General features: G+C 44.3%; 1 protein-coding gene across 7 annotated transcripts in view; it reads left to right on the top strand.

Annotated features, from left to right (window-relative positions):
* The window catches only part of grip1 (glutamate receptor interacting protein 1), a 253,835-nt gene that overhangs the window by 160,909 nt on the left and 69,679 nt on the right, over positions 1-23,247 (top strand). For all 7 annotated transcript variants that reach the window (XM_018755972.2, XM_018755974.2, XM_018755971.2 and 4 more), the window contains exon 2: positions 16,073-16,153. In XM_018755972.2, coding sequence (XP_018611488.1) covers positions 16,073-16,153 — 81 coding nt within the window. The remainder of the gene's footprint in view (positions 1-16,072; positions 16,154-23,247) is intronic.

Raw genomic sequence — 23,247 nt, 5'->3', positions numbered from 1 at the left:
ACTCGACACACACGATTGATCAGCGACTCGAAACTGGGGGGGTCGGGGAGGGAATTAAATGAAACACACACACAGGGTGACTTCAGCTCCTCCGTTAAAACGCATTTTCAGTAACACACTGACATGATGATATGATGCGTGTGACTCGTACTCGCTCGCAGTAATTTATTAATGTCTTTTTATTAATCTGTAAACTTCTTGTTGTTTACGGGCTCCCAGGGGGGTTTGGGACAGGTGGTGCATCTGGCACAGAAGCTCTCATTGTAACTGTGTGTGTGTGTTAGTGAGAGAGAGAGAGAGATTGAATGAAACACACACTTCATGCACACTTTATCAGCATGGCTAAGAAAGGTCAGTCTACTGCGTGTGTAAGAGACAGAGAATTAATCATTTCTGCATTTGCTACAGGTGTACAGTGCAGCAGGTTGTGCAGCTGTTACAGACACATACTGGCCTGTAACCTAATGTTGTTGGTTTAAGTCCCAGGAGGGGTCCTGCTCTAATACTTCTAAGTAGCATAACATGACCTTGGTGGCTCACCTGATACAGCTACTGTCAGGGCAGAGGGTGGCATAGTGTTTAAAACTACCACCTTGAATGGGTGCAGGTTTGAAACCCATCTCCTGCTGTAGTGCCCAAAGCAACTTACTTTGTACTGGTCCTGTAGAAATTCCCCAGTTGTTGTATGAATAGGTAAGTGGGTTGTAATTAGGTTCACCTCAGAGCCAATCCATCTGTCCTGTGGAGAACCTCTATCAAACTGGACAACTTGTTCATTTTCTCTACCTCTTTAGCTAAGAGGCTTGGAGTGATGATTGATTCAAGTCTCTCTTTCTCTCAACACATCAAAGCCACAATCCGGACCTGCAGATACATCCTGCATAACATCCGCAGGATCCGCCCCTATGTCTCAATAAACTCTGCGTAACTCCTGGTCCAGGCCATGGTGAAATCCCACCTGGACTACTGCAGTTCTCCTCTGTCTGGCCTTTCCTTCCTCTGCCATCAAACTTCTCCAGTTGATACAGAATGCTTCTGTACAAGTCGTATTTGCTCTGCCAAAGCGTTCCCATGTATCACCCCTCCTCAACCCTCTGCACTGGCTTCCTGTAGCTTCCTAGATTAAATGCAAGACACTGGTAACAGTTTACAAAACCATCAATGTATCTGCTTCTCGGTATCTACAAGACCTTCTCACTTGTTACATCCCAACCAGACTACGCTCCTCAACCTCTGCCCACTTGGTGATCCCACGCATAAAAGGTCCAAAATCAAAAGCACAAAGGTTTTTAGTTCTAACATCAATGTGGTGGAATGACCTTCTAATGTCACTCAGAACTGCTGAATCTCTCTCTGCATTTAATATGGGTCTCAAAACTCACCTCTTTCAGACTCACTCCTCCCTGATCTCACAAGTGCATAATAAACAAGTGTTTATGTTTAATGATTTTCTGTTGAATAATGGGTAAACCTTTATGCAGCTACTTGTGATGTGTACCGGTTCATATGGTGGAATGTGACAAGTTAACTGTACTTTGAATCAAGTGTCTGTATCCGAATCTCGGTTGAATTTTTTTCTAAAATGTGTGTCGCTTTGGAGAAAAGCATCTGCTAAATGAATAAATGTAAATGTAAGTAATTTACCACTAAGTCTATTTGGAGAAATTTGTCGAATAAAGAAATCAATGTACTTTATAAATTGTAGGTTTCAGCTGAAGATTAAGCCAAATGTTAGGTTAGTCGCTAATATGATGAGTAAGATGACACTCTGATATAATAAAATTGGCGTGCTTTTTAACTACATTTGCACAGTACAGTAGCTGTCATCTGAGGCAAAGTTGTGCTTCTTCATTAGTAATAAAGAGGAGAATTTGGAATGGTGTGGGCAGTGCAATATCTGATCTGGCCTTGTGAAGAGCTCACTTTTATTTATATATTTATGTTGATTTGCAAGGCCCTTCACTCCAGTAGTGAAGAGTTTTGAAGGCCCCACATGCACTTACCAAATTTGCACTGATTTAAATCTACCGATAAAATGACTGCACAGTTTTAACAAAATCACAGAAATCTGAGTTATGTCTTCCTGAAAGAGTACAGGAATCTATACAGAGCAGCCATGAGTATTTGGAGAAATAACCAGAGAGGAGAGATCACTTTCTCTTCCGTAATAAAATTCAGAATTTTGTGGACTGTACATATGTTTATTTTACGTCTAAAATTATATGCATTTGTTCTTTTGTTATTGTACGAAAAATATACTATGCTTTAATTGTGTAGTCAGCATGAAGAGAAAAAATCTTGTGTGCAGTTTCATAGACTTAAGTGAAGAACAGCTGATTCACGTCGAAGGTGTGAGCATATTTGAATATGAATTTCTGTATAACTGCATCCTAAATTGTCTGCACATGAGGGGTTCTGTAACTTAAGACAAATGCCTTAAAGGGACAGCTGGTAGCGTAGTGGTTAGAACTGCTGCCTTTGTAGCCTGAGGTTGCAGGTTTGAATCTCCTCTCTGGCTGTAGCACTCTTGAGCAACATACTTACCCTGAATTTCTTCAGTAAAATGACCTAGCTGCACAAATGGGTAAATGATTGTGAAGTTGCTTAACATTGTATGTCTCTTTGGAGAGAAGCATCTGCTGAAAGAATACATGTGAAGAAGGACATTTATCCTTTAACTAAACCTCACAGCAATAAAGAGCCCCCCCTGCCGCCAAAAAAAAGGCAACACTTGAATTGCATGTTATGGCTCTTTAATTTGAGGTTTCATCCATTACTTCTGATCACCCCTTATTTCTTTCCTGTCCTGGACTCTACGTAGTTCTGAGTTATGACAGGTGTACAGATGTTACTTCTGCAGAATGGGCAGAATGTTTTACAGTTCAGCATGACTTGAGCTCACTTTCTCTTTCATATTCCAGGCAGGTTTCAAATGCCGCAGTGTGGGGGGCAAGATGCTTTGACTGCTCTTCCTCGCTCTTCTGGCACACTAACTACTGTAATTAGTATGCTAATGTATTTTCCTTTCTGTGTTCTGATAGGCCAATAGGCTCTCCATACTCTAATTGCTGCCATACCAGTGACCTCATTCTGGCCATTTTTAGGAGCTGCTGCTGCTCCCCGAAGCGAAGCGTGCAGTGCGAAGCTTCCTGTAAGTGGCGCAGGCTGTGAATAGTGTGTTATGACAAGGTGGGATGTTTTGAAGCCAAATCCACCAGGATGCAGGACAGCAGCTCCAACAGCTCTGGTGAAGCATTTGCAGCGGCAGTGTGTGGAAAGTACCAGATGGCAAATCATAGGTATTTTACATCAATATGTTCTGACACAGCTGGGTGCTGCTTTAACAGCCTGTGCCAGGTTTAAATTGGTGGGGCATTCATTTGTGTTGCGTGATTTGCTTGAAAGTGGTTTTAACAGTCCCAGTAATCCCACCTCACAAGATTATTAAATTAAGCGGTGAATAAAACTCCTTTGTACACTGAGGAAAAGTGTTGTGTTTTAACTTGTCTGAAAGGTTTCTGTGGCTCATTTTTCCCAAATTTTGTGAATTGTTTGAGAAAAGAACTTTACTTTTTCACAGATACCTCTAGCAGAACTGAGCTGCCTGATTCTGCTCAACTCATCCTCAGTGAACTCCAGTTATGAGTTGTGTGTCCTGACAGCTGTACAGCCTCAGCAGAAAGGACAGTGCACTTAAATGTCAGTTTACATTTCATTTATTCATTTGGCAGACGCTTTTCTCCAAAGTAATATGCAACTCATAGTAAACAAAGAGCATTTCAGCAAGATGGTGAGGTCGATGGGTGTCACAGGATTCGCAAAGTACAATCAATTCACCATTTTTGCTAGCCCACATTAGCTATAAATAGAACTGATAGGAAGTTTTTTTTTAATTAATTTTAACAGATAATGTAGTAAAAGTTTATGGAGATCATGAGAGAAGTGTGTCTAAAAGATTTATTTTGAGACCCTTCTTGAATATTCAGAGAAATTCAGCACTTCTGAGTGAGAGATGGAGATCGTTCTCACACATCGGCATCAAAACTCAAAAAACATTTTTGACCTTTCGTGCACGGGTCCACCAAGCAGCCAGATTTAGAAGCGCCTACTCTGTGTTTGGGGTGTTACAAGTGACCAAGTCTCATCTATATCAGGGAGAAGATCCGTTAATAGGTTTTATAGGCCATAGCCAGAGTCTTGAATTTGATCTGGGCAGCTACAGGAAGTCAATGCAGAGAGAGATGAGGAAGGGAGATGCGCTGAAATGCTTTGGCAGGTCAAACACAGCCCGTGCTGTGGCATTCTGGATCTGGTTGGGAGGCTTGATTGCAGAGACAGAAAGACCAGAAAAGAGGAATCTGAAGTTGTCCATACATTACCTCACCATGGCCTGGACCAGAAGCTGTGTAGAGTGTTGTGAGATAAGGGCAGATCCTGCAGATCTTACGCAAGACTTGTCTGCTGGACTGGTTATGGCTGCATTGTGTTTAGAGATGCAGAGAACTGAGTTCAGTTTAGGTCACCACTCGCAGGGTCTTAATTGATGACACAGAGAACCCGTCATAAGTTGTCCAGTTTTACAGAGAGTTCCCAACAGCTAAACAGACCTGCAGGGAGGTGAAGGGTCTTGGTGTTGGAGAGGTTGAGTTGTTGAGTTCAAAGTTAACTCCTCATAACAACAGCATGTAAAGTCCACCATCTACGGCCTTCCCTTTTTGCATAGTTTGTACATTCACTCATTTAAGTTCTTGCATTTGCTAATTTTGCACTTGAACTTGACCCCACAACTTATGACCTAAAAAAGTTAAATGTGGTTGTTATTCATTCACATTATCAGTGGAATTAAACAAGAAATATAAATTCAAGCCTGAAAAAATAGAGATGATTCTATCCAACTAGTTGTCAAAGAAACTATTTGTGAACATGTTTTTGATGCATCAAATTGTAAAAATCTGTCAGCTAGATTTTCTCCCCCAGTGCAGGAAGAGACTAGTAAAGATGAAGGCAGTTGCAGAGTCGTCTTGAATTGCCCATAAATGCTAAGGGTTCAGGAGAATTCTTTTTTCATTCAAGGTAATGACACTTGAGAGGATGTGAGATCAGATTTTTGAGGCAGTCGAAATGATGGGTATAGCTCGCTGTGATATACTTCATTATAGGTTCCCTTCTCCATCACAGTCCTAAAACCTAGGTCGCTAACATAGTCCGAGTGATTGTCCTAGTGGGTATCATAATCCTAGTGATACCCTTTCAGGGCCTCTTACCCAGTCATTGCATGAGAGTTTAGTGGTTAAAACCTTGTTGTCTTGAAGCAAGTTGTCTTTATTTTTGCCCTACTAGTAGAACTGTAGTAGAATAAATGGATTTTATAGTTGCCTGCTCTGAAACAAATAATCACATTAATACCAAAGTGTAAATTTAGGTAGGCCCAGCAGAAGAAGCAGTCAAAACTATGGTTATATTTAAACTCTGTACAGTGCTTCTTTGTGCTCTGATTGATTTCTTGAAGTTTTTCATCTAGTTTTGTGGATGTTGAAGATGCTGACGTAAGGGATTACCAGGAAGGAATTCAACAGCAATTCCTCCGGTGCTTCTGCCATTTGCAGTGGATAGGAGCGTTCACCATCACATGGCATTAGGCTTCTCACAGAAAGCTCTGCAGCCTTTGGCACTGCCAGTGTTCATCTATATCTACAGGCAGAGCACATCCGGCCCCTGCGTGCAGCAAAGCTGATGGCAAACGTCTGCGATGGTTAGTGTTACACAGTGATGTGACTGTTGTTCAGTGCTTAGTTGTTAATTCCAGCGACAGCTATGAGGATCATGATAAGCGTGTGAGTGATCATACATTTCCTGTCACTTAGTCTGCTTTTGGAGGCTTCCCTTCCTATCAAAAACATCCTCAACATTTTCCCGAATAAGGTCTGAACTTTGAATTTCAATAGAGTGAGCTTTGTGCAAACGGGGTGATAAACCCAAACCACTGTAAAAATACCGTGAATGCTGATTTTATCAGCTGCTCTTCTTTTGACAGGTCAAACACCTCGTGTGGAAATACAACCCTCCACCTTATCACTGGCAATACTTTGGCAGCTGTACGGTACATTTTCAGACAAAGCAAGGAGCTGCAGAGGCACTCTACCAGTCAGAAAGGCATTGCAAGAGGGTCCATCAGTGCCACAGGAGAGCCAGAAAGTGAATGAGTGTGTGTACGCCTCGGGCAGCAAAGTGAACTCTTAAGAAGCTTTTTTAATCCTTTCTGTTTTGTGTGGAAATTCTGGTGTTTGTTTCAGATAACAATCTACAGAGAGCGGTAGTGCTGAGCAGGAACGTGGCACGTCCACCGTGGGTGGGGGCTGTGAGCCAAGCCAACCGGAGAGCCTGCTGAGCTGGACCACTTTAGAGTTTGCAGGAGGTGGGGGGCACAGTCCTATCTGAAGCAGTCAGATGGAAGGAGAGACGAGGGTAGTAGCCCTGGTTAAACAGGGGCCGAGATGTTGTGGGTTCACATTGTGGGGGTCTCTCTCTGCTGTTTGTGAAATATCCAGCTGTAGACATGTTTCTTAACCTATATATTGTGTATCATTTAGTATAAAAATATTCTCTCACAAAGGATTTGGAATGTAATGTTGGTGACCCTTGTCTTCCATCAAGAAGAAGAAACCCCATCATAAGAAACAGGGAAAAAGGTACTGATGGGGAGATGAGTCCTGTGCTACTAGGCCCAGAACAATGATTTTAGTTGCATTACACCTGTAGACACTTGTGAAAAATTGCATGTTTAGATATCTGCATGTTTTACCATTAGAAACCTTTCAAGAACCTTTCTGTTTCTTCAGTGAGATTTAGGTAAACAGGCCTTGTCCAGCCGTGCCACTTTTATTCCAGTGTCTCCACTTCATCCCCGTAGGCAAATCCAAGGAAATGCACCCTCGAGGACGTGTCTAATTGTAATAATTTTTTCCACTTTTTTGTGTCCCCTCCCCCTCCGGCCTTACGCCCTGTGTTGCCGGGTAGGCTCCGGTTCCCCCGCGACCCCGTATGGGACAAGCGGTTCTGAAAATGTGTGTGTGTGTGTGTGTGTGTTGCACTTACTCACTTTAGTCCTCCCATTTAGCTGAATGTTTGCATTCTGTCCTTTGTCAGGTATAGCTGAGCCTTAGTAGTAGGATTTCAGGCTGTTTTTCTGGAACCTTCAAGTTGCAATCAGCTAGGACCAATTTGATTTTTGTCATGTGTTCCAACCTGTCTGCTGCACAAATGCTGGCACTGCTGAGGGGGAATGGCCATGAGTGTGTGGATCCCTTACCCTGTGAGCTTGTTCCGTCTTTCTCAGTCAACACAGGCTGTGACTGGTAGTGATGGGTACTGACCAGTGATGAATGTGTGGTAATGCATGAAAAACAAGCGATAGCAGCTAACAGAAATGGAATGAGCTCCCTCTATCACTCAGAACTGCTGAATCCTACTCACCATTTAAGAAGAGTCTCAAAATCCATCTTTTTTTGGACCCACTTCTCCCCTGATCTTCTATCTGCTACATAAACTTTCGCTGCATCTGTTAAGTTTTTTCACGTCCTATAAATTCTGAATATACTAATTTCTGTACTGTAGGCCGACAAGAACAGTGCTACTGGAATAACCAACCATACTTCATGAATTGCATGTCTGCATCGCTGTCTCTCCATCTGTTGGTGAAGTACTTTTTTGTTTACTCTGAGTTATGCGTCACTTTGGAGAAAAGTATCTGCTAAATTAATAAATATAATGTAAATGTCATGGGAGGGGGTGTTGATCAGTGTACAGTGTATTCACTCACTTCTACCTCCTGTGACTAATTGTGTACCAAGTAATATCAGTGGAAATTTATGCAAGCTGAACTGATGAGCACTTAAAAATCCCTTCCTAAAATCCTCTGAGGTCTCTAGATCATGTGGTTTGATATGTGGGCAAGACTGAACTGACCAGTTTCCACTGGGTAAAGTGGCATGCGTTAATTTATTGATTATGCATGATTACAGGTATCTCCTCAACTGAACGAATGTACCTCGGGTTTCATTCATTTTTACACCCACACTCATTCTTGCATAGTCATTATTGTTCTATTACATGCATCAACTCCTCTCAACAATGATTAAAAAGTGAGTGTACATATCTGTTCTGTTCTGAAACGTAAAGATTATGTTATAGAAAGACTTTATAGTAGCTTAGTGTTTGGAGCTGCTGCCTTGGGGTTGAAAGGCATGGTGGCACAGCAAGTAATGTTGCTGTCTCACAGCACCTGGGTGGTGCAAGAAAATGGGGGTTCAGTCCCCACCTAGTCTGTGTAGAGCTTGCATGTTTTCCTTGTGTCTGCATGAGTTTCCTCCCACACTCCAAAGACATGCTGTTCAGGTTCACCTGTAGTGTGTGAGTGACAGAGAGTGTGTTTTGTTGGTGTATGGATGAGTGACCCATTGTAAGTAGTGTATCTAGCAATGTAAGTCACTGTGGTGAATAAGGTGTGTGGCTGATATCAATACATAGATATTCATTTGAAGTTGCTTTGGAGAAAAGTGTCTGCTAAATAAATAAATGTAAATGAAAGGTTGCCTGTCCAGATTTCACCTACAGCTGTAAGGTTCTTACTCTAAAATTCTTCCAATGAAAATTATTCAGCTGTATAAATGGGTAAATAGTTGCAGGTAGCTTATTATTGTAACTCACTCTGGGGAAAAAAAAAAAAAACTTCAGCTAAATGAATAAATGTAGTACAAATGTGACCTTTCACAGAATTATTATTATTTGTACGTACTATCCGGCCCTCAGGTCATCCATGCTGCCTTGCTGCCCTGCGATCAGTCTCTCCGCTGCTGAGCTAACTCATCCTCAAGGGCTATTAGGAATCAAGAAGAATTTCAGGATACTTGTGCCTCTGACAATAAACTTGAAACTTGAACTTGAAACTTGAATGGTGATATGTGTCCTACTGCTGTTGCACAGTCAGCTTTGTAGGCTACTCTGGGTAAATGCATCTGCCACGTTTATTCATTTAGCTGATGCTTTTCTCCAAAGGAACTTAGTGTTGAGCTACCAAGAACTACACTCATTGGCCACTTTATTAGGAACACAACTGTAATACTAGGTAGAACCCCCCTTTGCTCTCTGAATAGTCTGAATTCTTTGTGTCATGGATTCAACAAGGTATTGGAAACTTAGAGATTTGGGTCCACGTTGAGATGATTGCATCATGTAATTGCTGCAGATTTGTCAGCAACACGTTCATTCTGCAAATCTCTCATTTACCAAATCCGAAAGATGCTCTGTTGGATTCAGATCTGGTGACAGGGGAGGCCATTGAAGTACACTGAAGTTATTGTCATGTTCATGGAACCAGTTTGAGATGACTTGGACTTTGTGACATGGGGCATTATCTTGCTGGAAGAAGATGGGTAAATTTGTGGTCATAAAGGGATGCACTTGGTCAGCAATTGTCACAGCAGACCATGCAACATTTTTCCAATCTTCAGTTGTCCAGTTTTGCTAAGTTTCTGATTACTGTTCTTAGTTGACAAGAGTGGAACCCAGTGAGATCTTCTGTTGTAGTAGCCCATCTGCCTCAAGGTTTGATGTGTTATGTATTCACACATGTTCCTACTAAAGGGGCCAGTGAGTGTATGTACCTGTTTATACAGTAGGTCAATTTTTTGTGGAATAATTGAGGTTAAATACCTTCCTTAATGATACAGCAGCAGTAGGTGAGATTTGAACTGTTGACTTTCAGATCCAAAAGCAACAGCTCTTACCTCTATGCTATCAAACAGATACTGAAGCAATGTAACTGATGTCCAGGATGCATCTCTGAAGCAGTGAGATGGGAACACGCACTGTGAAGAATCCCCCTGGCTATGGAAATGCAGCTGATGAGCTTGTTCTCAGTGGGGATTCGTCCCATCCCGAAATGTCAGGGCTGTTTCCTACCTTGTGGGTCATTTCAGGAGTCACATTCATAGAGGGTAGCGTCATGCATTCAGAGACATCGTCCCACTAAGAAAAATTACTGATTTGAGCAACAGGTTGCAAATGTGTTGGGAACTGTGTAATATGAGATTATGAGGAATTGCTCAAAGTATCTCCTGAGCTTTCAAGTTTCTCTGTTAGCAGGAAAAGATGCTTGTAAGGGAAGGTGGAACTACAAAATGTAAAAGTGCTTTAATATCATGGTCCACACTGCATCATGCTGTTGACTAAAACAGCATCAGATACTCTGAGCTTTTTAATTTTTCAGTTGCCAGAATAATTTAGAAACTTAACTTTTAAGTGGGTGAAATCAAACATTAAAGGTTTTACACTGAAGTTGAAGGAGTAACATTTAATGAGTAGGGATTTTGTACTGTAAATGCCTTCCACTAAGTGAAGTTCAGTGGTAGGAGATATGTGAAGGATTCAGGCAAACTGAGACTATCGTCAGAATTAAAGGAATACTTCGAAAGCTGTTGTCTAGAAATTAGCTTTTAAAGCAAGGTTGAAGTTTTCAGCATTCACTGACAGCTGTATACATATGTCAGCCAACAGTCATGATCAGGGCACAGTCAGTAGCACACAGTCCCTAAATTTGTGTAAAATTTCAAATGACACACACCTGGGAGGCACAACAGGTAAACTGAACAGGTAAGCAAACTGCAATTCTTATTTACTTGTAAAAGGTGGCAGCATAGACAAAAACCCATCATGACAAATAAACTGAGCATTGCTGTTATGATTTGCTTTGTTTGCAGGCTGTGAAAGAGGACACATTGTCAGTCTTGCCCCCCCTTGTAATTGTGCCGCACAGGTAGGAAAAGGCAAAGCTTGACACTGGTTACATTCAGCTTCCTGGTTCAGATTCTGTATGATTAGTCTTCAGCTCTTGTCTGTTCCTCTCCCCGGTGAATACCCTCAGATTAGCTTAACATACGCTGAATGCTCCTGCTGCCTATGTAAAATTGAAGGGCTTTTAACCGTACAAAAGTGCCAAATTGACCACCTGGTGTGGAAGCAGTCTGACTGCATCGCCGCACTCTTAGTTCTCAAACACGAGTGCCTCTTACATCTCTGCCTTTTTTGGGGGGTGGGTTCAGTATGTGTCATAGACCAAAATAACGTAAGAGATGACAATGCGAGAGTAATACTCTAAAAATAAAAGAAAGGCCGTGTGGCACGTGTGCCATGTGGTGCACAAGGGAGTCCTTTTGGCTGCTAAGTTTGGTCACATGTCTTTGTACATCTAGCACGTGAATAACAAAATGCACTAAAATACATGAAGGGAATTCGGAGTCTTAAAAATGAAGTGAGCTGTTTTGGTGGAGGGGGCGCAGTGGCACAGCGGGTTTGGCTGGGTCCTGCTCTCTGGTGGGACTGGGGTTCAAGTCCCGCTTGGGGTGCCTGCAATGGACTGGTGTTCCGTCCTGGGTGTGTCCCCTCCCCTTTCCAGCCTTGTGCCCTGTGCTCATCGGGTTAGGCTCATCGTGACCCCAGTTGGGTCAAGCAGCTTCAGCCTGTGTGTGTGTGTGTGTGTGTGTGTGTGTGTGTGTGTGTTTTGGTGGAACAGGGAAACCCTTATTTGGTCCGTTCGTAAGCCCTTCTTATTGGTGATCATTAGGGGGCTTGATTCTGGGTTTTTCAGGAGTGGCTGGAAGTGGATGTCAGTTGCCCCTTGCGTGCAGCGTACTGACACATGTCGGCACACATCAGGCTAATCCTGCAGCAGCCGGCTCCATCGGTGTGTGTGTGTGTGTGTGTGTGTGTGTGTGTGTGTGTGTGTGTGTGTGTGTGTGTGTGGCTGCCCAGTACGGTGAGATCCCTTCCAGCGACTGAGGAGCAAGTACACGAGTCACAGCTGCAAACCCCGCCCTCCCCATATGAGTGCAGAAGTACACAAGGTTGGAGATGGTGTGACCTGACAAGGCTGACAGTCACGGTGCCTTCCGTCTCCCGCCCCTGTGCCTCAGTGCCATGCCAGCTCTTGAGCACCAAGGCTCTGTGATCCCTCAGCGGAAGCACAGTGTGTGCATGGGCAGAGCTCCAGATCCTTCAGGAGTGCACTTCAGGCTAGTTCATGCCGGTACCGCGCACTCGGGCACATGTCCTTCTCAGTGACCTGCCACTCGGGTTTGCCTCTGCTCCTTGTGGTAGGAAGGGTGGAGATTGAGCGATGGGGTGGGGGAGTAGAAGAATCCATTTTTGTGCAGGCTGCCCCCTGCCAGCTGAAGCCTGTCCTCCACGCAGCTGGGATTCCTTCACACTCCACTTCCTTTCAGCTCTCCCTGCTTCCGTTCCATTCCTTCTTTAACGGCCGTCAGCAGCTGTGAAGTTCAGTCAGATGCAACCGCGTGGAAAGAGCATCGCCTAGACCGCATTTCTGCCTGCTCAGCCCGAGAGCTGAGTTTGCCAGCCGAGCAAGGGCGGCTGGGTGGGAACCCCGGGAATGGGGCTCAGGGACTCCACGATGCACCGGGCAACGTAGTACATCTGACGGACACTGCCCTGGCACAGCACCGCTCGGGCAGCCAGTGCCCCACACACCGCAACACCGCTCCGGTCAGACTCCCCTTGCTTTCGGCTTCTCGGCAGTGGCATCCACTCGCCCGCTGGATGGTCTGCCATGGCGTTCCTGTGCGGTGTCAGTCAGGCTTTCCGCAGTGAGGCCGGTGAGTACAAACTGAGGTGTGACTGTAGACTGGTTTCCTTTTTATGTGAAATGCAGTGTCTTAGGAAGAGGTCCTGGAGGAGTTATTTTTTAAAATCAATACATCAGTTAATTTTTTAAAAATAATTTAATCTAAGGAGTGAAATAGTCCTCTGTGTTTTGGGATAGTCACAGATGACATAAAAGCATTACATCACAGGCTGTAGAGACGCAGTATAAGTTTAACTGGTGTTTAACTACATAAACATCGAAAGGTGCTGAAATTAGTGTTGCGTTGCAAAGGGTCCCTGATTATAGAGAAAAAAAGTCAGAGCGATGCTGAAGGGAAATCTGAGAGGAGCTGGCGAGTGCAACACATCCCACTCTGCTTGTGTCAGGATGGTGAAACATCTAACGGTGCTTCGGAGTTTGTGCAGAACATTATTGCAGCTGTTTATTAAGCTTACTTTCCCGGTGTCCCCAATTTCCACTGTGCGTGGACTAACGGCGCTATAAGTCTTGCAAGTGGTGGTCAGACTGGTGCCCCTGAAGACATGATGAGTAGGAGGTGAACATGTTTGACATTTTTTCTCTTGGATTGGCCCTTCCAGGCTAAGGAGTGTTGGTCTCTGTAGAGCCCTTTCCGGCTGAGTGGGTTGTGTTTATTTTCCCTGTACGTATGTCTTCTTAGGACAGGCACACAGAAACTAGAGGATGGACACAGATGGCTAGATGCAGAGGATGTAGATCTTTCCGTGTGTGCAGGGTGGCTTTTTCCTCTAATGGGCCTCTCCGTGCTTAATACAAGTCGGTGGACTTTTGCGCATGCACTTGTTGGACAAGTGGTACGATGGAGCTTAGAGCAACCTGACGCGTCCCATGCTGATGTGGAATATGTGTGTGAGACACATATTCACACACGCACAGGGGAAGCTATGAGATGGTTATGTGCAACGGGCTCGCTAGAGAAAAAGTGTGAGAAGATCAGTGTAGAGCTGCAGTAACCAGAAGGTAAAAATACTGAAGTAGTTTCAGGAACCGATTGAAAGCAAGAATATTTTTTTGTCTTATTATTTTGCAGTGTTCATAAAAGTGTACGTAACTGTACTGTGCAAGTATACTTACTGTATGTGCAGCTGACATTATTTTAGTAATTGGTGCATGACTGATTTTCAGTGCCTTGAAGGAAGAAAATGAACACCAGCACACAGATAAGTTGCTGCACTCCAGATGGGGTTGAGTTTCGCCCGTTGAGTCGTACCAGCTACAGGAAAATGCGTGAAAGAGCAGAAATGTGTGCTCATTGAGCCTGGTGAACAGAGGGTTGCTTGTTCCAGTCCTTGTGGCTGCAGGTGACGCTGCTTGACTGGGTTAACTGCCTGGGAGTGAGCATGTATCATACTGTGCACTTGGATGGTGATGGCCTTGAGTGCAGCGCTGGATTCGCACCTCTGTCCTACACAGAAGGACTTCTTTCTCTGCATATGAGCCAGTGTTCAGTGTCAATGTACATACCATGATTTATCCCTTTATACTGCTAAAAAGTTTTACTGTGTCAGAACAGGTTCAGTACCTTGCTCAAGGGGACTATAGCATGAGGTAGGATTTGAACCTCAGTGTTTCAAGGGCAAGGCACACTGAAAAGTGCACTGATTTTTCACTCACTTCCTCCGCTGGCCAACCACACAACCAGATGTATCTGTTCAAATGTGGGGTTATTTTATATAGCGCCTTTAAAGGCAGCATCTCACAGCACTTCACAATAAGAGGAATAATAAAGTAGAACAGGTATAGGTAGAACAATAAAACAGGAACAAATTTAAATAAAATTCAATATAGATGTAAAACAAAAACACATAAAAAATTCCGAAAACTAATAAGGGATTATAATAAGATGGTCATGGAACAAGTGGTAGCGAGGGAAAAGAAAAGAGGTGTAAAAATGTGCCGGTATCAAATGCCATGTTATCGAAATTGATGGATTAATGGAGTGCAGAAGTAAGTATTCCTCTTCTGCTTCCTCCCATAGTATCAACATCTTGGTCCATCTCTCACTATACTTGTAATAGTTTCTTAGTGCCTGTCATGTCTTCTCCTGCACTGTTGTCTGTACTTGTCCCCCCGACACCCTTGTACCTGGAATCTGTGCACTTATAATGCTTATTTGCATATTTTTACTTGATCTACCCAATATATCTCGCTTTATCTACTTATTCCACTGTTCTTATTTATATTCCCATACCTAGACACTTCTATACTGTACCTGCTCTGCCTAAATCTAGCCTTATACCAGCTGCTAATGGTTTGCCACTTGGCTGCCACCCCCTTGATGTTCTGTGTTGTTTTGTGACATTATGTTGTCTGCAAAGCCTCTCGTTGCACCATGGCCCGGGAGGGACTGTTTTTCCTTCTCTTCTCTCTTGTACATTAGCAAAAGTGTGGAATTGACAAGAAAGTTACCTTTGAAGCTTAAAACTGGTTTATTTTCATTGAAAGTCTGCTGTAATGCCAAACACTATTTTAAAAGGTGTGGAAAAATCAAAATATCTATGGAGTATCTGGTGACTACAGTATGTTTTGTGTAACTAATGAAAGTGTTTTACTGTATACGATGTGACTAATTCGTGTGCACTTGTGATGGACTGGCATGCCGTTGAGAGCATACTCTTAGCTGAGCACCATATGCTCTGGGGCTAGGCTCTGGACCACCATGTCCCTGCAGTGGAAAAGTGAATAGTGAGTGAGTAAACTTGGTGAGCTGTGCTTCATGTGTGCGTTTTGTAGTCAAACCAATTGATCAGAAGTTGCGTACACAGATCTCTGGTCGTGGTACCAGCAAGTGCTTGGATTTCTTCTTCAGTCTTTACCTTCCTGAGACCCTAATTGCTTTGACATCCTGCCTGTGGATCTGAATTGGATCACAGGGAGTTCCCCATAATCACTGTTTCACCGAAGGTTCCTTATCTGGATCCCAGCAAGCAACAGCTGTTGTGGTGGGAAAATATCTTCTGTATCACAGGCATGAGTTTCTTTCCAACGTGTAACACCTGACGCTCCTGAGCTGCTTTGATAATCCTTGCAGACATCCATTTGAGTCTTGTCCTGAAAATGGAAAACTGGCGTGCCCTGAATGCCAAACACTTTTTCTCATTCTTTGTTGTGTGGAGGTGGATCTTAAGCCTGGTGTGCCATTATTCAGCGCAAGTTAGCCTTCTGTCCAAGCCAACAAGCCCAAGTCCTGCTTGCAGTGTAATTTGTGTTTCCCCCCTCCTCCCCAGTAGTTGATTAAGGCTCTGGGGTCTCTGTATAGGTGTCCACTGATGGCCTGGTATCCTCCATCTCCCGGAGCTTTGTCGCTCAGTGTATGGTAGCATCTGGTCCAGTGGTGATTCCTTGGCTGACACTGAGTTCCCTTGTGTTCTCCAGATGAGGGGCCATACTCAAAGCCCTCCAATTCCTCCAAGCCACCGGATGGAGCACTGGCCGTCAGGAGACAGAGTATCCCAGGTAAGGCCCCCTGACCCTGCACCAGCGCCCCTCCTTGGGCAGCAGGGGCAGTCCTTGTCTCTGCAGCCCTCTTGGGTGCTTAATCCCCAATAAGACACACTGAAGCCATCCATTACACCTTTAAGGTGGTACATGGCAGCACAAAAAAGCTTTATGAAGGCTTAGCATCTGACTGGTTGCTGAGGTCCATCCCGGGGTTACGGCAGTGGGTGAAGTTTGGCCACTGATTTTGATCATCACTTGTGCTTTGAGCAGGCCAGATACATTCAGGTGTTTCCATCGAGGGACAGCGTGTGACAAGGCAATATGTGAAGTAGACACTATGTGGCTCCTTGGTGGTGTTCAACACCGAAGTTCTTAGTTTGAAAATCTGGCTTGAAGGGTATTTACTTCCTTCTAAGCAGATGTAGTACAGTAGCTGTGCGCTTCTCTGAACATACCAAATTAATTTTTTTTCCATAATAATCTCATCACACTAGTTGACTGAATATATGATGTAGTTTCATTCTTCTACCTTGAAAATAACTGTCCAATTTTGCTTCACGAAAGTACAGTAAATATTCATGTTTGTTTATAAGAATTGGAGAAACATCTCAGGATCAGCTACCACTCAAATCCTTGAGTGTATTGGAATATTTTTATTTATTTCTTTATCCTCACAGGTCAAGACAATGTGATGCTAGTGTTTTAAATGCAGTGCCTTTAATACCGATGAAGTCCTGCTCTGGATTTCTTTTAATGCCGCAGTGAATGGCTGGCTCCTGATGTAGTCAGTCTGCGATTTATCAAACATCAAGTCTTTTCCCACTGAACTGCTTCAGAATGCATGAAAAGTTTCATAACACCCACGGTCCAATTTAGGCTCTGGCAAAGATTAAGTGTGTAATGTCTTGCAGTGTAATTGCTGGCAGGACAAAAAGGCAATTGCACAGGTACATGTAGACAGGTAGACTTTAACAGTAGGATGTTTTACACTGATACCTGAGTGCTACAATATTTTCAGCTGTTGCTACTAGTGTATTGCGAGTAATATTATAATATACCCACAGTTTCAGTACCTTTTTTTCTGGAAGCAGGGGCTGCAGCACCTTTTTCTGTTGCACTGGAGGACTGAGATCAGTGGAGTCTTTACTGGATCCATATAACTGCCTTCCTGGCCTGCAGTATTAGTTTGGGTTGAAGCCCATTTGTTGGTTATGTGGCAGATTTTGTGCCTTTTGTGTGGCTCACAGGCAAATGAATATTTTTTGCTCTTGAAATGATTTCCGTTGTTAACATGTACTGAAAGTCCTGGTTAGAACTCCTTGCATTTGGTTACGTTAAAAGTGTGGCTTTCATTGTTTGCACCAGACCCTCAATTTGCAGTAAATGCCCGTGTCCAGAATATGAACAAAAACACAAAAAATGCTCTCACAGCACAGTCAGTTTGAGGAATTAATCCGCTCATGAAATATACCTATGTACTGTAATTGTCACCCCATGATTTCAGCACAATATAAAACACTTACATTTATGCTCCAGGGTAATAACCACTTTTAAATGATCAGTTCTCCACTGGATAAGAAATAATCCAGGGACACACTGAGCACATTGTGTTTATTTCAAACAACATTCTAAAACTGCACACTGCTACTAAAATACAGTACATATACCGTGCATACCCAAAACACCATCTGCTAAACTTCTACTGCTAATTGTTCGGCTGTCTCTGCAAACATTCAGTTAAATAACACACCCAGTATGGCTGACAGACACACCTTTGGAATTTCATGCACATCTCGTAATTCATCACTCTCTTAAAGCAACACTCTCACATTTTTAACACTGACAGAGATCTGGATGCAGATATGCTAACTACAGTACATTACTGCACTTCTGCCTGACTCCTACAAAGCCCGACTTTCAATTTTATTGGACACACTTCACATAAATGTCTTTATACTTTTAATTTACCGAATAATAATAAAATAAATTGGTCCTGAAAATCCAAGTGCTGTTATATCCAAAGTTCTTACACTGGGGGATGCCTGTCTTTGCAAGGTCATAATAGAATGTATGTGCTTAGAATTACAACTTTATAATGTCATGTTGAATTACCGTTCTGTTGAAATTTAAATACATTTCAAATTTCCAAGTCATGAAGAGCTTGAATGCATTATTCTGAAGATATGTGAGAGACAAGGGGATACAAGTACTATTCTCATGGTGGAGCAGTTTTCCACCATGACAGTGTACTGCTCACTGCTCTTTTTTTGTCAAGCTAGAATCCTCAAAATATCACACGTAAAGAGATTTAAAGCCATGGGCTAAGATTTTTATTTTTTCTTTTTTGCTTCCATCTACCCATGATCAGAATATTTGGAGCGTATTGGTTTAAAGCAGGATGAGGGCGTTGAGTGTTGCTCATGCATTTCCTTTAATTTGTCACTGCATATAATTCTAACCAGCAAAAATATTACCATTCCTGGACCATTAATGAAACAAATGAGCCAGTTTTCAAGGATTGTGTGAACATCCTTTCAAAACATGTGTCCCAGTAAGAGCACAGCGTGCCGCACTCCAGGGCAACCCCCTCCCTCTAGAGAGACACTAATGCGTTCCATTAGTATGTCGTGAATTTTTAAATAGCCTGTTAAAAATATATGGAACGGCAGAGAAATGTTCATGTGTCCACACTGGAGTTCTCTCTAATCCCATAGCATCACTGCAGGGCTGCCCGACTGGGCTTTGGCCAGGCCTTCTGAGAGCTCATGCGAGGCCTGGGCAATTTTTCGATTGTATGGGAAGCTGGGTAAAAATCTTTCAGTGTAAAGAATGGTATGTAACATTTTTTTTAATTAAATTCACAGAATTCCCAAAATTATAATTTGACTTAGTTCTAGCTTTGAGCACTCTTCATTTACCGGTTTATTACTATATGAATAAATTAGAAATAAACTGTAATAGTATTTATAGTTTCTATTTGTGCCACTTAGTGTGAATATGCATATGTTTTGTGGCAGTATTTGACATATACGATTATGGTGTGCCACCCACTGGGGTGTTATATAATACACGGTATTTGTACCGTATTGCTTTTCTAAAATCAAAGAAAAGCTTTATTTTTAATTTGTTTTAATTCTTACAGGCCATCATCTATTTTGGAGAAGGCCTAGGACAGTGGCTTGTCTGAAATAACTAATTGTTTAACAAAAGACCGCAGTCACTTGAATTCCCACAACATTACAGTAGGCCTATATTGTGTTTTGTGTCATAAACTGGTTCTCTAATTACACATCATTAATCATACTGAACAAGACAGTTGCTTCACTGTTTGCTCTGCTACCCACTTTTGTAAACTTTCTTCAGTATAATCACACACACACACACAGTCTGAAACCGCTTGTCCCGAGTGGGGTCACGGCAAGCCAGAGCCTAACTCGGCAGCACAGGGTACAAGGTTGTGGGGGGCAGGGGACACACCCAGGATGGGACGCCAGTCTATCGCAAGGCACCCCAAGCAAGATTCGAACCCCAGACCCACCAGAGAGCAGGCACAGGCCAAGCCTGCTGTACCACCGCACCTCCCTGATATATTAACAGTTCTTTGAAATAACCAGTCCATATGTGTTTTGTGGACCTGGAGAAGGCATTCGACCGTGTCCCTCATGGCATCCTGTGGGGGGTACTTCGGGATTATGGGGTTCGGGGCTCGTTGCTACGGGCTGTTCGTTCCCTGTATGACCGGAGCAGGAGCTTGGTTCGCATTGCCGGCAGTAAGTCAGACCTGTTCCCGGTGCATGTTGGACTCCGCCAGGGCTGCCCTTTGTCACCGATTCTGTTCATTATCTTTATGGACAGAATTTCTAGGCGCAGCCAGGGAACGGAGGGTGTCTGTTTTGGTGGCCGCGAGATCTCGTCTCTGCTTTTTGCGGACGATGTGGTCCTGTTGGCTTCATCAAGTCAAGACTTGCAGCGTGCACTGGGGAGGTTTGCAGCCGAGTGCGAAGCGGCGGGGATGAGAATCAGCACCTCCAAATCCGAGGCCATGGTTCTCAGTCGGAAAAAGGTGGATTGCCCCCTCCGGGTTAGGGGGGAGTTGCTCCCTCAAGTGGAGGAGTTTAAGTATCTCGGGGTCTTGTTCACGAGTGAGGGAAAAATGGAGCGGCAGGTTGACGGACGGATCGGTGTGGCGTCCGCAGTAATGCGGTCATTGTACCGGTCTGTTGTGGTGAAGAGGGAGCTGAGTCGTAAGGCGAAGCTCTCAATTTACCGGTCGATCTACGTTCCTACCCTCACCTATGGTCATGAGCTCTGGATCATGACCGAAAGAATGAGATCGCGGATACAAGCGGCAGAAATGAGTTTCCTCCGCAGAGTGGCTGGGCGCACCCTTAGGGATAAGGTGAGGAGCTCAGTCACCCGGGAGGAGCTCGGAGTAGAGCCGCTGCTCCTCCGCATCGAGAGGAGCCAGTTGAGGTGGCTCGGGCATCTGTTCCGGATGCCTCCTGGACGCCTCCCTGGGGAGGTGTTCCGGGCTTGTCCCACTGGGAGGAGGCCTCGGGGCAGACCCAGGACACGTTGGAGAGACTATGTCTCCCGGCTGGCCTGGGAACGCCTTGGGGTTCCCCCAGAGGAACTGGAGGAGGTGTGCGGGGAGAGGGAAGTCTGGGGGGCTCTGCTCGGACTGCTGCCCCCGCGACCCGGCCCCGGATAAGCGGAGGAAGATGGATGGATGGATGGATGAAATAACTTTGCATATTCTTAATATGATTTTTCATTTGCATGTCATGGATGTTGGAGGCTGGAGTGGATGTGGCTCATTGTGTAGATGAAGGTGAAGGTGTCTGCAAGAGAACTGGCAAAGGCGATGAGCTCTCGCTGTAGGAAACATCTGTAGGAAGAGCATCACGTTCCATGTCTGTCACACATCTCCACGTCAGAATGAGTCGCATGAAGCCTCCATACTGTAAGCTTTCAGACATTTCCTGTGTCACCAACAATTGTAAATGATGACTGTAGTGGTGTGCCCGAAGACAGAAAGTGAAGTTTCTAACTTAAAATCATCATTGGAATTTCTTATTACGATATAGTGTGGGGAAGCATGGGTAATAATTTCTTTTATACTTAAAATTACTGTTTTCTTAATCGTGTTTACTGCAATTAATGGCTTGTAATTGAATTAACTTGTTATTGGTTTTAACCTTTTTCCTAGTTTTAGCAAAGTAATAGGAATATATCGTTTATATCTTTTGGCAGATTCCATTTGCACATTTGGGTTTTACAAGACCTGTTAAGTGTTGTACCACATGCTGCACTCGTATTAATAGTAGTGCCTTTCTTTGTTGAATAAGGTTTTTCATTTATAACCCTTTCCAACAGAACAGTGATCATGGTGTTCTTTATGGACACTCTCCATCTCATCTGGAGTCGACAGCTAACAAGCCAGCCTCAGATTTTTTATAGCAGTGATCTCCGTATCGGAAATGTGGTAAAACTGGAAGTGGATTTGCTATAAATATGGGCCTTTTTTTGCTTTGTAGACATTGTAAAAATCATCCATGTTATACATATTCACATGGTTTCAGAAACAAATCCATTCCTATACCTCCTGGGAACTGGAGAGTAAAGACCAGACATTGCCTTCCTTGGCTTCGGATGTCACACACAAGTAGTCCTGTGAGTGTGTCATTTACACTTGTATGACCTGCTCCAGGTAGAGTAATTTTCCCAATAAACATGCTGATTGATGTTGAACTGGGCTTGCTGTCATACTTAATTAAACAAGTGTGAGCTGGCAGTTACATTTACATTGACATTAATCATTTAGCAGACGCTTTTGTCCGAAGCGACATACATCTCAGCAAAAATACAATTTATGTATTACATTGAGAGAAGGAGACATAGCTGCAGACATGAAAGTGTCAAGCAAACCTAGTTTGTTCCCTACCACTTGCTGCACCGAGGTTCATCGTTCAAGTAGGTGCATAAGACACAGACAAATCCCGATACCCACACCATCCATCCATCCATCCATCCATCTTCCTCTGCTTATCCGGGATCAGGTTGCGGGGGCAGCAGTCCGAGCAGAGCCCCCCAGACTTCCCTCTCCCCGCACACCTCCTCCAGCTCCTCTGGGGGAACCCCAAGGCGTTCCCAGGCCAGCCGGGAGACATAGTCTTTCCAACGTGTCCTGGGTCTGCCCCGAGGCCTCCTCCCAGTGGGACAAGCCCGGAACACCTCCCCAGGGAGGCGTCCAGGAGGCATCCGGAACAGATGCCCGAGCCACCTCAACTGGCTCCTCTTGATGCGGAGGAGCAGCGGCTCTACTCCGAGCTCCTCCCGGGTGACTGAGCTCCTCACCTTATCCCTAAGGATGCGCCCAGCCACTCTGCGGAGGAAACTCATTTCTGCCGCTTGTATCCGCGATCTCATTCTTTCGGTCATGATCCAGAGCTCATGACCATAGGTGAGGGTAGGAACGTAGATCGACCGGTAAATTGAGAGCTTCGCCTTACGACTCAGCTCCCTCTTCACCACAACAGACCGGTACAATGACCGCATTACTGCGGACGCCGCACCGATCCGTCCGTCAACCTGCCGCTCCATTTTTCCCTCACTCGTGAACAAGACCCCGAGATACTTAAACTCCTCCACTTGAGGGAGCAACTCCCCCCTAACCCGGAGGGGGCAATCCACCTTTTTCCGACTGAGGACCATGGCCTCGGATTTGGAGGTGCTGATTCTCATCCCCGCCGCTTCGCACTCGGCTGCAAACCTCTCCAGTGCACGCTGCAAGTCTTGACTTGATGAAGCCAACAGGACCACATCGTCCGCAAAAAGCAGAGACGAGATCCTGCGGCCACCAAAACAGACACCCTCCGTTCCCTGGCTGTGCCTAGAAATTCTGTCCATGAAGATAATGAACAGAATTGGTGACAAAGGGCAGCCCTGGCGGAGTCCAACATGCACCGGGAACAGGTCTGACTTACTGCCGGCAATGTGAACCAAGCTCCTGCTCCGGTCATACAGGGAACGAAGAGCCTGTAACAGCGAGCCCCGAACCCCATAATCCCGAAGTACCTCCCACAGGATGCCACGAGGGACACGGTCGA

Source organism: Scleropages formosus, chromosome 24, assembly GCF_900964775.1.
Source record: "Scleropages formosus chromosome 24, fSclFor1.1, whole genome shotgun sequence".
Classification (NCBI taxonomy): domain Eukaryota; kingdom Metazoa; phylum Chordata; class Actinopteri; order Osteoglossiformes; family Osteoglossidae; genus Scleropages; species Scleropages formosus.
The sequence above is the reverse complement of the archived record's forward strand: the minus strand, read 5'-3'. Positions and strand labels throughout refer to the sequence as shown.